Source organism: Pichia kudriavzevii, chromosome 3 (genome assembly GCF_003054445.1).
Source record: "Pichia kudriavzevii chromosome 3, complete sequence".
NCBI lineage: Eukaryota > Fungi > Ascomycota > Pichiomycetes > Pichiales > Pichiaceae > Pichia > Pichia kudriavzevii.
Genome location: NC_042508.1, coordinates 1,369,428 through 1,386,196, shown reverse-complemented (window position 1 = coordinate 1,386,196; position 16,769 = coordinate 1,369,428). Strand labels below are relative to the sequence as shown.

Below are 16,769 nucleotides of genomic sequence, written 5' to 3'. Positions count from 1 at the left end.
CGAGCATTTGGGGAATATTTAATGTCAACAGATCAAAAGAAGATATTTCACCCCTTGGGTGAATCCCAACCAGAGCTTTAACGCAAAAACTTGCTATAGCTTATCTTTGAAAAAGAAATGTCTTTCTTCAGTACTATAAAGTATGTTTGTGGATATAACGTTTACTTTCCAAACTGTTTACTAACCTGTCATTCATGGCATTCTACACAGGGGATTTACCAGGAGTTCCAAGAAAAAACAAGAAAACAACCGTGCTTTTAAGGAACCTAATCTTCCTAATGATTCTAATATCTCCTTAGCTCAAGGAAGTTTCTATTCAAATAGCAATGCCTCGGGCACATCCCTGCGGAAAACTCAGTCTCCATCAAAACAGTCTACAAGATCTTATAACTACCAGCAAGTGCAGCCAAAAAACACTGTGTCTGCACAACAAAGCATGCAACAGTTGGCACAGCCACAAGATCAAGTTCAATGTCAAAGTCCGCAAAATGAAAAGAACTTGGTGATTCAAAATCCGCCTTTGTTTATGTGTGAACCATTTATCAAAACGGCTCTTGTTAAAGGTTCTTACAAAACTATCGTACAAATTCCAATGTATGTTGATCACTATGAATGGCTTGCATTAAATGTTTTTGAGTTCTATAATCACTTGAATAAGTTTTACGGGGTTATTGCTGAGTATGTAACACCAGATAAATACCCTACTATGACAGCCGATCCACGAACTGAATATGTTTGGATGATGCCTAACAGTCGTACTGCTTCTTTGCCTGCCAACCAATACATTGAATATGCGCTCAATTGGATTAGTAACAAGATAAATGATCAAACAATATTTCCTACTAAAGCTGGAATGGCATTTCCTCCTTCTTTCTTGAAAGACATCAAGGGTATTTGTCGTCAAATGTTTAGAATCATTGCGCATATTTATTGGAATCATTTTGAAAAAATTGTCCATTTATCTTTAGAAGCCCATTGGATTTCGTACTTCAGTCATTATATATCGTTCATAAGGGAGTTTGATTTGTTGGAGTCAAAAGAGCTTGAGCCGTTGTCTATGTTGATCGATAATCTTGAAGGTCAAGGACGAATCATCAAAGTTGAAAATCAAAAACATTAAGGCAGTGCCAGGTCTTACTTTATTAGAGAGCGGTTAAAAATTGTTTATACAGTAGTCTAGTTTTTGTACTTATGGAATATCATTATTTGAATGTATTATATAGTTTTCTTTGAAAGATTATGCATAGACCAAAGACTTAGAAAAGCGTAGTCACGGTCTTCGAAAATAGAATATGTACAAGTGTATTATACATTCAAGCGCTAAACACTGGACTAAAATGGAAGTTTCATGGATTCATGTGAAAAAAATGATGCATAAGGAAAAAGGGTATCGACAGATCAATTCTATGAAAAGAAATATGGACTATCTTGAACAACCGATATGTCAAATTCACCCTTTGGCGGAATATCGGGTAGTGTGAACGGCACCAAAAATTTAAATTGACCAGTGTTGTCGTGAATGGTGTTGTGTCTGTACCCGACTTCGTCTAAAACAGTGATTGATGTCCTTAATTGCTTACCGAGCTTGACTTCCTCTGGGTCGTTTGAAGCTAAGAGAAGTCTTCTTTGTTTTTCAAGTTTAATTTCGTCAATAAAAGTTGGTGCATGTCCGATTTTCTTTGCTAGCTCATCTCTGTATTTTTTAAGAGCAATCGCAACTGGTTCGTTCTTGTCAACAGAAACGCACATAAGGAAACCTTCGTACCGTCTTTCAAATTCACTCTTCAATTTGGCAACCAGGTTATTCTTATGTAAATTTATGAATTGTTCTCTCAAAACATAATTCATGGTATCAACATCAGCTGCGTGTGTCCAATACGAATCATGCACAGAAGAGAAGGACAGTCCAAATTCAGAACATTTATTTACAGACAACAACATATGTGTAGCATCTAGTGAGTGAATAAAGTTAGGTGGGAACCCGTTTGCTTGCTTCCTACCATCAACCTTCTTCACACCATACGGATCTTGAATAACAAAGGTCTGCATATTGGTCTTGACAGACCTATTCTTGACTGTCCTATATGGTTGGACAACAGGCAACCCCAAAGGTGAAGTCCAAATAACTGAAGAGATAAATTCGTCACCTTCTTCCGGCTCTACATCAAGCCTGATGCTCTTTGAAATTCTTCTCGCAGATAATGCTAGCCAATCTTGAATTGCATGCGCTCCGTCAAACAATTCCCTGATAGCTTTGAAAACCTTTTCAGTTAAATATTTGGAGCAAGCAGAAACACCATCTTCATCAAACTCAATTTCCTTGAGTCTTTTTGTTATTTGTGCCCTTGCACCAACGTATGTAACACCATATACAGAAGTCATGACAGTTTGCTTAACGATTTTTCTTGAAATAATAGGTAAAGTTAATTCCGCTTCAGGAACCCCGTTTTCTTTGTCAACTGACACGGACTTCAAAACAGAATTCGCAACGTGTGTATAAACATCTGAAGGTCTCTCTGCTGGAATCAAATTAACTTGTCTGGCACCTTCGATATCTCCTCCTAAGGCGGCATAATGCTGTAATCCATTACATGTACCGTCCTGGTGGACTGGTTGGAACGATATGTATTTGGTTGGGTCAGATAATTCTAACGCTTCGACCAATTCAGTAGCAGCAGCCAAAAATTGCCAAGGTTTGTCTGCTGACTTCCACCAACCTGAACCATTCAATGGATCACGCACAGAGTCTTTTATCAGTTCAAGGTGTTCGTCAATAAAAGCAGCCCTTTCATCTAAAGAAATCTTATCTTTTCCCATTAAATTCGAAAGGTGAATCTTCAACCATCTCAAACCTTGTGGACCTAACTCCTTACCTTTCCAAAACTTAAGCAAACTTCTAGACATATCGTTACCTAAGTGGTTGAAATTTGGCGGAACAGGATAGGCTCTTCCCCTAAAGTCTAAAGAATGTGGGAAAAAAATCCTTTCACCAACAAAAGCTCTTGCAATCTCTAATTTATAATTCATGTCACATCTCATTGAACGGTTTTTGGAGAACTCATTGCAAATTTCCGTGCATGTTCTTCTGTATTTGAACACTTCAACAGCCTCACAACCTTTTGGTGGTGGGGGTGGAAGTACTAGTTTTTCGGTTGCCTTCGGTATCTCAAGGAAAGCTTCGCCAGTATTCCAAACCTTGGTAATAATCTCAAGCATTCTCTTGTTAATTGTCCATGGGGTATTACCTAAGTTGTTAAGACCCTCTAGAACTTTGTCGACCTTTCCGTTTATTGCAGCGGCCCTAGCATAAGCCGCTTGCTCAGGGGCATTCTTGGCTCTCAAAACAGGAACCCTTTTTAAAAAGTAGCCACCATCATTGTATGAAGTCCATGGTTTAGGTCTACAAACCATTGGCAAGTACTGTGCTTGAATTGACTGGTCTAAACGATCACTACCCAATTTATTTGCAAAACCCTGATTTAGCTTAATGACACCAATACGACCACCATTTTGAAAATCATAAGTATGATAGAACGCAGGCGCAAGAGCGGTCTTTGTTTCGCCTGTTCTTGGATCAACACCCTTAACCTCTACCTTGGCGACTTGAAGAAGAAACGAAAGTAACAAAGATCCAATACGGCAAAGAGATTCGGCATCCCATGATAACGTATTAGACTCAGAACTGATCTTGTTATTGCTCAAGACTGATTTTTCAACCCTTTGGACAATATCAGCAGCTTTGGAACTTCTTAAAAATTTCTTGAATTCAGGTGTATTCTTGATGGCTTTAAAGTTTTTGTGAACATCCACATCTGCAGCTAGAATCTTTTCAGACTTATATTCCAATTCGATACCTTTACCAATTCCCATTACCAACTTGGAAACTGGAACACCCCTGGAAATATCAGATGTAACAATACTTTTCATAGAGTCCAAAATGATAATTGTGGCAAGTTTTGGTGTCTTCATAACTTCTAGAAAGGGACCATACGATAATTTCTCTTTATACCTTAGAATATCTGCTTTGGAGAGTTCCTTCTTACCTTCTTCAGTATTAATGAGTAGCTCTCTTGCCTTTTTACATTCTTTGATTTCTTCTTCAATCAATGGTATCAAATTTTGTAGCCAGTCATGTAAATAAGCACCAACTGGCGATGGAAGAGATTTATCTTTGATATTTTCAAATTCCCTTTCCCACTTCAATTTGGCAGCTTCCAAAGTTGAGCTCTCCAAAATTCTTTCACGCATCTCCGATATGTTATCAAGAATTTGATCAAACTTCTCATGTTGCGCTAAAGGTAGTTTGTTCTTCAATTCAAAAAGATTTATGGTACCGTTTTTGGTTTGTTCGATCAACTGCGAAGTATCAATATCGAGTTTTTCCAGCTCTATTAACTGAACCAGTTTTTTCACAAACTGTCCATCGTTATACGAATCAACTAAACCTAGCAGAGAATGCCTAATGTTTTTCAAGTTTTCTGAACTGACTGACTTCAAAGTTTCCATATTATTATCAATCACTGTATTGTTTGGCTCTCTGGCACTGCCTTCCTTTGGAGCTAAATCTAGAGAAATCTCTGAGAAAGATTTCAACTGACTATTTTGCATCTTTTCGGTATCCGAATCGGTTTTTTCATCAAGGTTTTTAGCGTTATCAGTTAACGAGATTGGGTTATTTACAGCAGGCTCTGATGATGGGCTATCTAAATCTTTCTGCTCTTCAGATAAAGCAAGAAACAAATCCCTATAGTTTCCTGCTAAATCTTCGGCTAACTTAGGTTTATAATCGACTAATTTCTTTATGTTTAACAAACCGATGATATCAACATACCGCAAAACGTCAGCATTTTTGTTAGATGGACTTAAATTGGTGTACTCAATCAACAAGTCATTAGCTTCCTTAACATCATTAGTTTTCCCAAATGATAGTTTGATCATCCAGGCATATATTCTTGCATCTGGAGTAAAGTTTCGATCTAGGGAACAAACGTATGTTAACCAGCGGCGTACGTCTTCCATGGTATTCACATCCTCAGCACCCCACGTCTTAAGAAATTCACTGATTGCATCGAGAAAGTAAGAGCCATAACCTGAGTGTTTCGTTGCAATGTTTTGTAACATCAAATCAGCTCTTTCATAATCTCTGCCTTCTAAACAAGCTTCATATAAAGACCAAGTTTGGAGGATTTCTGAATCAACTCTAGTCAAAACTTGATCATACGAGGTTGAAGCATAAAACATATCGTTTCCTGCACGTGGTGATGTACTTGACGAACCAACATTCGTATAAACGTCATCCAAGGACTTAGGTTTGTTATAGTAACCTTTAGATTCAACCGCCAAAAACCTTGAGTTTTTGATAGTTGAATTACTGTATGACAAACGTAAAGAACGCTTCAAACATGCACGCATCGTCCTCGTGCTCAGCAACGTACTCATATTAGCTATATCTTTGTATAGATGTTAAGAATAGAAGCCTGTGGTTTGGTGGAAACGGTGAATAACGAAAGGTCTTCCATAGATAGAGGTTTCCTGGCAAAAGATGAAAAATTTTTGTACACACCGAATTTAGCCATTCCGAAATTCAATTCCCGCGCAACTAGCTAACTATTCGGTCAGTTTCGACAAAAAACCTTCAACAATCGCTATCAGCTTGACTTGCGTATAGGATTTCGAAATCATGGTTTTATGAACATTTTATTGCTTTTGAAAGTAATGAATTTATGAGCAAAATATGTTTTAGACTCTGTTTTTACATCTACAATCATTAGGAAAGGGGACACTTGGATCATTTTCACTTATAGATGATTATCATTAATGGTAAGCAAGTTCATGGGTTCATGACTCTGTGCAGGATCCCTATATGCTGAGGTTTGAAAAAGCAACATCCCTGGAATCAGACCAGCAAATATAAAACAGCTATGTTCCTTCTCATCTTGTGTTTCCTCAGTTAAGAAGGAAAATAGGGGCGAGCAATGGCCCTTATTTTCACCCTTTAGAATTTTAACTCGGTTTGTATTAAAAGCAGTATATGACATTTTCTCTATACTTTCCTTTTGAACTTCTTGGTCTCCGTATACAATAACCACCCTCCCTTAGGAACAATTATATTCCGAATTTTGACACTTTCCAAATCGCTGGGTTCAGCTTTCCGCTGGATTTATAATTACCACAGTAAAAAGAGGAGATTTCACCAAGATGACTAGCTTTCAAGTAGATGTCGTTATCACTCTTGTTTGTTTCAATTTTAAAACTAACTATAGGTGAAATTAATATTGCAAAAAATGGCTCCAGTTCAACATCTGGAGACCCATTCTTAGTTTTAGAAATGTTCTATTTCAAAAAAATATTACATTGTGCACATAAGTGATTAAGAATCAAAGTTGCACCAATTGAATCCCCATTAAAACTATTTTTTTCACATTTATATCTCTCCGCAATCTTAGCATAGCTGCTGACCAACATTCTCAAATTAGCTTCCATGGGTGATCTTTTGGAAATTTCGGGGAATTTTAATAAAAAAATAGCAGGACTATCAAACTCTTGTAAAAACAAAAGGTTGTGTAATGTCAAATATTTAACGTAGAATTAAGGGTCCAACCCAAATAATGGAATGTTAGGAACATATATTACTAAAAAATCATACTCGTTTGTTCTGCAAGAAACACTGATCAAGACGCCATCGGGATCGTCAATTTCATCAACCTGACTAAATTCGATCACTTTGTAGCTTTGTACAAAAGCTCATACATGGAAAAATGTCTTCCACGTTATATCGGAGACGTACGAGTAGTATGGACTACTTCTATGAAAATGCGACAAATCTTTCAGATAGTACTGTATTATTCTGGAAAGCGGGTGCTGATAAAAAGGACCTTTTCTACCAATAGTATTCTTGTTATTCAAGGGTTCAATAAAGTACGGGAAAAAAACATCAAAGGTTAATTTAACTGCTGTTGAAGTGAGAGCGTTAGTGTAGAAGCCGAAATATTAACTCTGTTCAGAATGTAAGCCTTACCTTAATAAAAGTTTCTGACAAGAAAGGGTATTGCCTTATCGAGTTTGTAGTTCGAAAACAAGTAAAGCACCCCCAAAAGAGATAGTAGGAGAAAATCAACTAGTCTATACTCTCTCATTTGTAGTCTGATGTTTATTTAGTGAAAGGAACGAAGGAGGTGACCTAGAATCATAACCTCCTAGAAGAGGAACATGCTACCAAACCCATGGAGGCTCGTTACCAAGACGTCAATTTTTGCTTCAGAATAGCAATTTACGACTATCTCAAATAGTTTTTTTTAACTCGCTCACGCTGAGATGTGGCTCGTTACTCTTATTAATTATATTTTTTTAAACATGTACAAAAACAAAATGCTGAGTTAAACTAGATTTACAGAGTTGGTAAGACTTTTTCCATAGCTGCGATGAAAATGTCAACGTGTTTCTTCTCAAATGTTAATCCTGGTCTTAATCTAACACCAACATCAGCACAACCTCCGACATTAACACCTGCAAGCTTCATCTTACCCAAGAAATCTGCTCTCAGGGAACCAGAAGGCATATCAAATGCAAGGAAGCATGCTTTTCCTTTACCTCTTAGATTGGAGATTAGTTTTGGGTATTGTTTCTGGATAGATTCCAGCTTTGAGTAAAAATAATCACCAGTCTCCCTCAATGGCTCCAACAAGTTGTTATCAACAACTTCATCACAAATAGCCGCAGCTAAAATTACACCCTTTGGATCACCACACCATGTGTTGAATTGTCTGTATGGTTGATTTGGGATCAACTCTGGGTCATGGAACCAGTAACCAGCGGATTGCATCTTCTTAGAAAATGTGACAAGATCTGGTGGAGGAGTGATGTTATATCTCTCGTGGTCCCACATAATACCAGTGGCACCACAACCAGCTTGAACCTCATCGATGATTAGCTTAGCACCATACTTAAGGGTTAAATCTCTCAAGCCTTGGAAGAATGCGGCTGAAGCGTGATTGTCACCACCTTCAGATTGGACTGGCTCAACAATGACTCCAGCAATTGGGCATTTCCAGTTCTGCAATCTATCTTCAACAATTGCTAAACATCTTGCATCTTCTGCCATGTTTGCTTCCTCGTTTTCTTCTAATGGATACTTATAAGCTGGGAATTCTGCTGTTGGCCAAGCAAATGATGGCATATCCATTTTGTGAACAGGCTTTGATCTAGTTACAGAACCGGAGGCAAATAATCTACCATGGAAAGCCTTCTTAAAAGACAAAATAGCAATTTCAGGGTTACCTGGAGCCATGTTTTCCATACAGGATACTTCCTCCTCTTTAGTAAATGGTTTATCAAAACCCCTTTTTTTGGATTGGTAGTTGAAGAAAACAGCCTTGAAAGCTAACTCGTTAGCATCTGCACCAGATAAACCATTCCAAACGTGAGTTTGGCCCTTTGGTGCGTGTTTCAATAAATCCCTTTGCATTTGCTCAAAATCTGCACCGGGGAAGTTACCTAAAGCGGGTCTGTTAACGATCGCTCTAGTCATCTTGTCAGACTTTGCAACCTCAATTAACTTTGGATTGTTGTAACCTAGTGGAATAGAAGCAATTTGTGCATATGCATCAAGAAGGACATTTCCATCAACATCTACAATGTAATTTCCAACGGATTTCTCATAATCAGCAACAAAATAAGCACACCTATTATCAAAGACTTCACCTAAAGAAGCAATGGCAGATTTACCCTTTGGACCTGGAATTGACTCAGTGACAACCTTTGGAGCGGTTGGCTCGTTCGGAAAATATCTTGAAGCGTAAGACATGGCTGTTGGTAAGGGAGAAACATTCTTGAAAGAAATGACTTATCTCCCATGATCCAGTAGCTGAATTTAGGTGTCCTTTTATAGTCGTAAATTGGCAACATAGGTTTTTCCCCGCTAACACACACAATGGATTCTTCAGTATAACCATTATGGAAAAACATGCCGCCAACGACTTAACGGGGCACGGAGCCGCATAATTGCTCGACCCGCTAAGCTCTTAGCGGCTAACAAGGTTTATGGACGAGGATACAATACCAATTAGACCTGCCTGAAAATTCCTTGCGTTTTCATTTTAGGAAGGTCGAGACCGCCGATTGTATAAACAGCACCGCACATATCCATCTGAATGCTGTTGTCCATAACTCTCACCAGCCCCATTTACAAACTACTTGATATTTGTATCTCTATTAACTGCTGACCTATAAATTGGGGAACATCTACAAACATTTGCTCTTTTATGTCGTTAGTTTCTTTTCATACAATTGTTATTATCGTAAACTCATTAATAAAAAGGAAGGAACCTGCGTGATACAAATCAGAAAGAGTGAAAAAAAAAGCTAAAAACCAATAATAATTCGGCAAAGTAATGGCACTAATAATGATAATAATAGTAGTAATACAAAGCAGAACACCATATCGATATGTGAAGTTTATCAAATAGAAGCGGACGACATCCTTACTTCTATGGACAAACTTCATATTCCTTCCATGTGTCCTGATTTGTCTTTCTATAAAGGTATCTTCTGTCGTAACCACTACCACCAATAACAACCTCATCTACTAGTTCCACAAACAAACAAACAACCACAAAGTTTTCATATCCTGTAGAAGAGTTATTACCATCGACCCCTCTATTGATTGCATCTAACTTTCTCCTGTTTTCTTCGGTTAATGGGGAGCCTGGTAATGGCTTCTTGAACGTTTTCTTCATATTTCTCGACATTGCATTCCATACCCTTAACCTTTCGTTGTTCCATTCTTCTGCTGTCGGGGTCACCGAAATGTCATCAGATTTCCCCATTTCATGGCTATGTGCTAGTTCAGTTAACGATGCAGAGGAGTCTTCAAAAGACTTGACAAATTTAGGAGAAAATAATCTATAATGCAAGGGTTCAGATATTGGACACGGCGTTTCCTTAAGGTTCTGCTGAGATAAGTACTGACTCACTAGTGATTGTTCCTCATCTGCAATGGAAGAGGTGTCTGGTGAAATGGACAACTGTTGGATACCTCCAGTTAAAACCTCATCATCTAATCCTCTATTGGTGACACCGTGATCATTGAATCCTGCATAAGAATCACTGTAGTTCAAATCGTAACGTATGTTTGGAATAATCTCATCACTTATCATTCTAACAGTGCCCTTGAATCTAAATTGTTTTCTCATCTTGCTAAAATAAAAGCAAGCATCAAATCTTGGATTTATTAGTAGGTCTTTGTACTTGCTTGACCTCTTATCTGTGGTGAAAATCAGGACATTCGTCTTTGGCTCATCAAAGAGAAATCCTCTTAGTACCACATTTCTAGTAGATGGATAATTATTAGAATCCACATTGGAAAAGTTGAACAATGTAAATTCCTCATCTCTTGTTTCCAGCTCAGTCTGTATTGCAGATGTAAATGATGGATTCCAAGTCGCTAACCCTTGCAATATCATGTTTGTCAATCACAGTTGTAAAAAGTTTGGCTGAAGAGATACGCCTGAATCTGGGATGAAAAATTGATATGAGAGTAACAAATTTCAGCTTTTGATTTAATGAAAAGCTAAGGTTAAGTTTTTCTTTCAAAGAAAGCTGAAACAGGTATGTGAAATATATGTGCTTAAACACCTACCTATAGAGGTGTTATAGATTGATGTCCACAAAGGCGGGGAAAACTTTGTACAGGCAAGCAGAGAAATATACAGCTCATGACTTTCACACTCACGCCGTCAGATGGCTGAGAGCCAAATAATAAAATATTTAATCAAGGCTGTGCGAGTTTACGCACTTTATATTAAAGCATAACATGAATCCACGCAATTGTGGGAATACTACGCTCATATAGTAGGGTTTTACTGTATGAACTTTTTGGATAGGCAATTAAAAGAGGAAAACTAAAGGGGAGAATCTGTCGGTGTTAAGATGTTTAGGATACAAGATTTGAACCCTATTTTCAGTACCCCGTTACCTTTTTTCCCAGGAACTACTGGACAGGTCAACAGTAATCAAATTCTACCTAATAATACCAGCGGAAATAATCAGACATGTCATACTACAAATACAAACGTATTTCCAGCAATTCCAAGTTCTAGCGCAGCCAGTTTTGCTAATACATTTAGCAATTCTGTTGGGCAACATTCTAGCAACCCATATACCCCATCATTCATTGGTAGTCCAACCGCCAACACGTTTCCAAGCCAGCAGCTGAATAATGATAAGGCCCTAAATTACACTAGTTTTTATAAATTTTGTTGTTTGAACAGTGTGAACTGTTTTTTCTACCAAGTTTGCTCACCAAACAATGGAAATGGAAACCTGAATGCAATATCTGCTACCTATCAAGTACTACAATATGAGCAATTGATAAAAGACAAGTTGGAAAATGATTACCAAATCAAAGATGTCATCACGTGGATAGCCAAGAAAGAGCTTTGTGTTTTTCAATTACAAGTAGACAACCCAAGTGAACCATTCGAGTCGAACGTTGGATTCCAACAACTAAAAGATGCAATGAACAATATCATCAGTGAAAATAATATTCCACTGAAATTGTCGTCCTGTTCAACTTTTGACTCGAAGAAAATATTTAGAAATATACATTCAAAAACCGTAGCAGCCCAAAATAGTCTAGATAACAAGCCATATAATGTCGTCTATTTAAGTTTCCTAAGAGCTGTTCATAAACTGATTTTACAAAGACTGGCAAAGTCCCATTCATTATTTGAAGCCTCCAATCAGTCAATATCTCTGGACATCTTCCCTTACAGTGGACAGCTGATGGCATCTTCAATGATACAGAGGAAAATAGTTACAACTATACCAGCGGATTTTTTGAATACTTCCAAAAAGAAGAGAATATTGAAAAAGTTGGTGCCCTACTCAATAATCAAAGTAAATCCTTCGTTAAACCAAAAAAATGAACTCATCGTGAATTTTGTTAGTTTAAAAAAGATATTTTACAAACTATCTGATTTTATTACCATTTCGTGTAACAATTCTCTTTCTATTCTTGATGGAAAATCAAATTTTGCATTGTATATTGCACCTTCAGGTATAAGGTGTCTTATTGCAGGTGAAAGGTACTCAGATTCTATAACAGATCAACCTCCTCCAAATGGTGATGTTTTGCTTGATGTTCTCAAGAACTTCAATGACATTGATATTTTGTCTTGCCCTACATTGATAAATGAGAAAAGATTATGGATTAAACTTCATCCCAGTACATTTAACTCTGCTACGGGGCCCATTATTGCTAACTTTCTGAATAAAATTCCATCTAACGGAAAGAAATTTATCTATTGGCCATTAGAGCTATGCTTTATTCAATTCCCTTCTGATGCCTCCCCTGGAATGGATATGGATGAACCCATTCTTGATCATGCCGAGTTTAGGATTGACGATCCTCTGGATATTGTTGATACTTTTTTAGAAATAGAGAAATCTAAAATAAATAGTGATAAAGACGACGGGCAGGTGGTTCAAACCGCCAATAATGACCAGACCCAACCAGAAGCCGTGATGATGGGAACCGGTGAAAGCAAATCATTTAAGTTCCCAGAAAGCTTCGACTTTAATCCAGGAATGGACCATTTTGATCAACAACTAAAACCTTTAAAACACCTCACCACTGGAGAAATTGATGGTTTACATGATTATATCAAGTCAACCGGTGACCTGGATGATTTATTTGACAACAAGGCCATCGATTTGGAAATTTCAGAGAATATAGCAAAGCAGTCGGAGAACGACTTTGAGCAACAGATAAAGCACGAATTTGAGGAGTCTAACGAAAATAACAGAAGTGAGAATGTTATTAAAGGAGATACAGATCCTTCCAAAGATAAACTGGATTCCAACGTTGACGATGATTGGAATGATTTGTTTGGAGGGTCCGTGTCTGACGTTGAAAGTTTGGAAAATAAAGGAGAACTTCAAGATTATGATACAGTGGATTATGAAAAGGCAATGGACGAAGCTGTCGATTCCGCAATTGATAATATGGAACTTGAGTCGAATTCAGAATATGGACCTGAAGCATCAACTCAACCTCATGCCAAAGAATATAGTGTTGAATCTGTGAAGCACGCTGGAAGTGGAAGTGAGAGCAGCGTAGATGCAATGGCTCCGAGTGTCAAGGGGGCAATCAGTACATCCCCGTTTTACAAAGATCCTGGTGCTCCTTCTCCGATTCCTTTCCAAATTTTTGTTCCCTCTGATGCTGGTAGTTTTGATACAACCAAGGACATGGCTGCGGCCAATAATCAAGTTGAATCCAATATGAATGAACCTAAAAAGTCTGTATTTGCTCCACTAAATTTCAACCCTCTCATTCAAAAGGAAATTGATAGCAAATACAGTGATGGTGGAAAGTTCTTTGTTAAGCATAATTCCCTTGACCCATTCGAATTAAGAAATCCAGAGTCAGAGCAATCCTGCTCAAATTCTTCTACAAGGCGAACTCCTCTACTTTCTACAAAGGACAGTAAATTGGAGGAAATAAGTACAAGAAGGCAATCTTTTTTGGCAGCTCCTGGACATAACTCTGGTTTGGTAGATTTAAATGACGACTTGCTATCAGACAGTGATGATAGCGACAAAGACGATTCAAATATACTCAACGAAAAGCTTAATGATGATGGACACAGAGAACAGGATGATTTTTTATCCAAAGTCGATGGGAAAGATATGTATAATACATATGACTTGCTAGATAGTACCAAAAATGATATAGCTTGTGATATTGGTATGGATCCCGTAAATGATGGAAATGAAATCTCAAACCACTCAGACTATAGTGAAGATTTTTCAGATGAGCTAGGAATATCTCCTGCGAATGTTCAAAAGTCAATAACCGGTTTGGGGATTAAAATGGCAGGAGTTGTGGAAGGTAATTCTGCAAAGAGAAGAAAACTGGAAACTATTTTCGACAATATTTTGGAAGATGACGACAATGAGCTGGATCTTGAATTCGAAGATAATGATGATAACGAAACCAGAGAAGACGAGGTTCGTCACCGAAGCGTTGGGTTCAGTCATCCGGAAACAAGTAGTCACTCTGAAAACAAACTCGTGCCTAGGTTTGATAACTCAGCAACTCCGTTGATTGCATTTGCAGAACCGCCAGCTGAAACCCCAGTCATAAAGACTGTAACCCCGCTGAAAAATATTGAAGTCCCGAATTCGTGGTTCTACGTGCTAAGAATGATTGCACCGATTCAAGTTCCTTTTAACTTTTTAGGATCTAAGAACTTGACTATAAAAATGTTCCAGGTTGTTGATGTGTTACCTATTTTGCAAGAACTTGTATTGTATTCTCAAAAGTATATGAATAACACAATGTTAAACACAATAGTCAAAAACAGAGAATGTCCTTCAGTTCTAGACTCTGACGTTGAATATCTACTCTTTAAAATATTTCCTAGTATCAATAAAGTCAATGTGTTTGAGTTATTAGATTCTAATACTGAATCTATGGAAAATAAACCCTTTGATTCACTATTTGAAAATCACCAAAACCAACAGCAACAACAAGAACAAGCTCATAATTGTCAGAATAAGCTTGAGGATAATTTGAAACCCTTTGATGATATGGGACTTAGTTTATTTTCCCTTGTTATGAGTAATAACCAAACGAATCAAATTGCTAACCAACTGCCTCTGGTTGAAGATACTGGTAATAAAGATCAGGACTCTGAAATAAATGGCTCCATTCCTTCTCATAACTTATTCAGAGTAGATTCTACTAAAATACGTATGAAGAGGGCTAACGAAGAAATAGTTGCAAACAAGGTAAGCCTAAAATATTGGAAAATTCTGAACTTTGAGCCACATTGTAAAAAAGATTTCAAGGTAATTTTCATTGTTCCAAAAGTGAATGCAAACTTTAATAGTTCCGCCTTAAATTTTCTTGATAACCTCATTGATTGTTATAACGATTGCAAATTGGGGGAGATTGAAAAGGGGTTTGAAACAGGAATCGTTGAAGTGGACTGTAAAATGGACAATATGAATGATTACTGGGAAGAAGCGGAAACCCAACTTCTTCAAAGTGTCGAAAGTATACAATCTACCATGGCTATTGAAGGTGATAATAAACTATTGTTGATGTTTCTTGAGCCCTTCCAAAGCATAGAATCAATCATAAAATTAGCAGGGGTTTCCCAAAGGTTTGAAGCAGCTATGATGGAGAAAAATATATCTGAAAAATCAGATCCACTAAAAAAAAAAAAAAAGAAAAAGGTTAAAACTATTGTTCGTTTACCCCTTACACTCTTCTACAAGGCTTTTTCTGTAGAGTCATTTTACTTAAACGAGGAAGGCCAATTTATTGTTCTCACAAATCAAGAGTATACACAATTGTGTTTTGAGTTATTCAATATATGTCCAAGGAACAGTAGAACTTCTTTAAAAGACCGGAATAGCATGTTCTGCATTGAAAATGAAATCCAAAATGAAATTGACTTTAGCCTTGCCAAAAGATCTTCCTTAAAGAGCCTAGTTGATAATGAGACATTTCTTCATCTGTGTTATGAAAGGTCAGTTGATAAGAAATGGTGTGTGGCTAGTTGGATAACTCAAACTGGTGAGTATAACTACACAAAGTCTTGGTACATTAGTGATCAGTTGGAAGGAAGTAAGAACTTCGAAGAAGTTGCAAATGATATCATGTCAATTACGACAGATTATATCTCAACTTTTGGAAAAAAGACTTTCGTGATTTTAACTAGATTGAGCAATATTATTCCCGACGATGAACTAGTTGAGTGGAAAAGATTATCTTCCAAAAACAATGACATAATGCTAATAGTGATGACTGCAGAGTTAGAATCGTCTTCCTTAATCATATCTCAGAACTCAGGACCGAGAATGGTAAATAAAAGAAGAGAAGAAGCTTCTACTGAAGTGAACTACACAGTTTCTTCAACAAATTCACAAACGCAAACACCTGCAAACCTTATGGCGAGCTCAACCATGCCTCATCAATTAGTTAGTAGCACGAAATATGAAAGTCCAGAAGTTTCGATGTATACTCCTTCTTTTGAAAATGGTTTGTCACCAATTGATTCAATGAACGCACATTTACAAATGCCAATACAAACTCTACAACCTTTAATGGAGAATTCAGCTGGAACGGATGATGTTCCCAAAATTTCTACTATTATTGACATTGCAGATGAATGTTATGGTCTGATTTATGAAATACCCCAACCGCTTTCAAACCAACCAAGACTTCCCCTAAAAACTGGATTTTTGGTTAATACTGGTGAAGGTGTTACAAACAACAACATACTAGAGGTCAATTTACTAAGTTTTCAAGCTGGCATGGATATCACAAAGTTTTTGAAGCGTTTGCTTGTGCAATATAGACATTTGGGATCCATTGCGCCTTGTTTAGGAATGACTGGTCTTGTTCGAGTGTGTGGTAATGTTGCTTCAGATGATTTTACAGAAGATGATGATGATGATGATTTATGGGATGATAAGAACCACGCGTCAAACCAAGGTGTCATGTCTAATTTTGTCAGTGAAAAGCTGGATAGAAAACGTGAAAGGCAACTGATTCAGCAGCAGTATTCACAATTTAATAAAATGTACCAGAGGCAAAAAAGGTTAAAAATGAAAGAAAGAGAAAAGGAGAGACGTTTTGCAGGTGCTAGTAGTGAACATAATATTATACCTGTACATATGCTAGCTGTGAGGAAATTATTAGACTTTTTAGTTAATATAAATGTGGATTGAATAATTTTTCGATAATTTCTAATTTG

At 37.3% G+C, this 16,769-nt stretch overlaps 5 protein-coding genes across 5 annotated transcripts; 2 read left to right on the top strand and 3 right to left on the bottom strand.

Annotated features, from left to right (window-relative positions):
* Positions 1-117: 117 nt before the first annotated feature.
* On the top strand, positions 118-1,120 carry C5L36_0C06360 (uncharacterized protein; the record flags this gene model as incomplete). Its single annotated transcript, XM_029466330.1, has 2 exons — positions 118-140; positions 211-1,120. The coding sequence occupies 2 exons, from the start codon at positions 118-120 to the stop codon at positions 1,118-1,120; spliced, it is 933 nt and encodes a 310-aa protein (XP_029322190.1).
* Positions 1,121-1,404: 284 nt separating this feature from the next.
* Positions 1,405-5,439, bottom strand: C5L36_0C06350 (uncharacterized protein; the record flags this gene model as incomplete). Its single annotated transcript, XM_029466329.1, has 1 exon — positions 1,405-5,439. The coding sequence occupies one exon, from the start codon at positions 5,437-5,439 to the stop codon at positions 1,405-1,407; it is 4,035 nt and encodes a 1,344-aa protein (XP_029322189.1).
* A 1,948-nt stretch (positions 5,440-7,387) lies between these two features.
* Positions 7,388-8,803, bottom strand: C5L36_0C06340 (uncharacterized protein; the record flags this gene model as incomplete). Its single annotated transcript, XM_029466328.1, has 1 exon — positions 7,388-8,803. The coding sequence occupies one exon, from the start codon at positions 8,801-8,803 to the stop codon at positions 7,388-7,390; it is 1,416 nt and encodes a 471-aa protein (XP_029322188.1).
* A 682-nt stretch (positions 8,804-9,485) lies between these two features.
* Positions 9,486-10,460, bottom strand: C5L36_0C06330 (uncharacterized protein; the record flags this gene model as incomplete). The annotated part of the gene is made up of 1 exon (XM_029466327.1): positions 9,486-10,460. One exon carries the CDS (start codon positions 10,458-10,460, stop codon positions 9,486-9,488), a length of 975 nt encoding a protein of 324 aa, XP_029322187.1.
* A 466-nt stretch (positions 10,461-10,926) lies between these two features.
* On the top strand, positions 10,927-16,743 carry C5L36_0C06320 (uncharacterized protein; the record flags this gene model as incomplete). The annotated part of the gene is made up of 1 exon (XM_029466326.1): positions 10,927-16,743. The coding sequence occupies one exon, from the start codon at positions 10,927-10,929 to the stop codon at positions 16,741-16,743; it is 5,817 nt and encodes a 1,938-aa protein (XP_029322186.1).
* Positions 16,744-16,769: the final 26 nt, after the last annotated feature.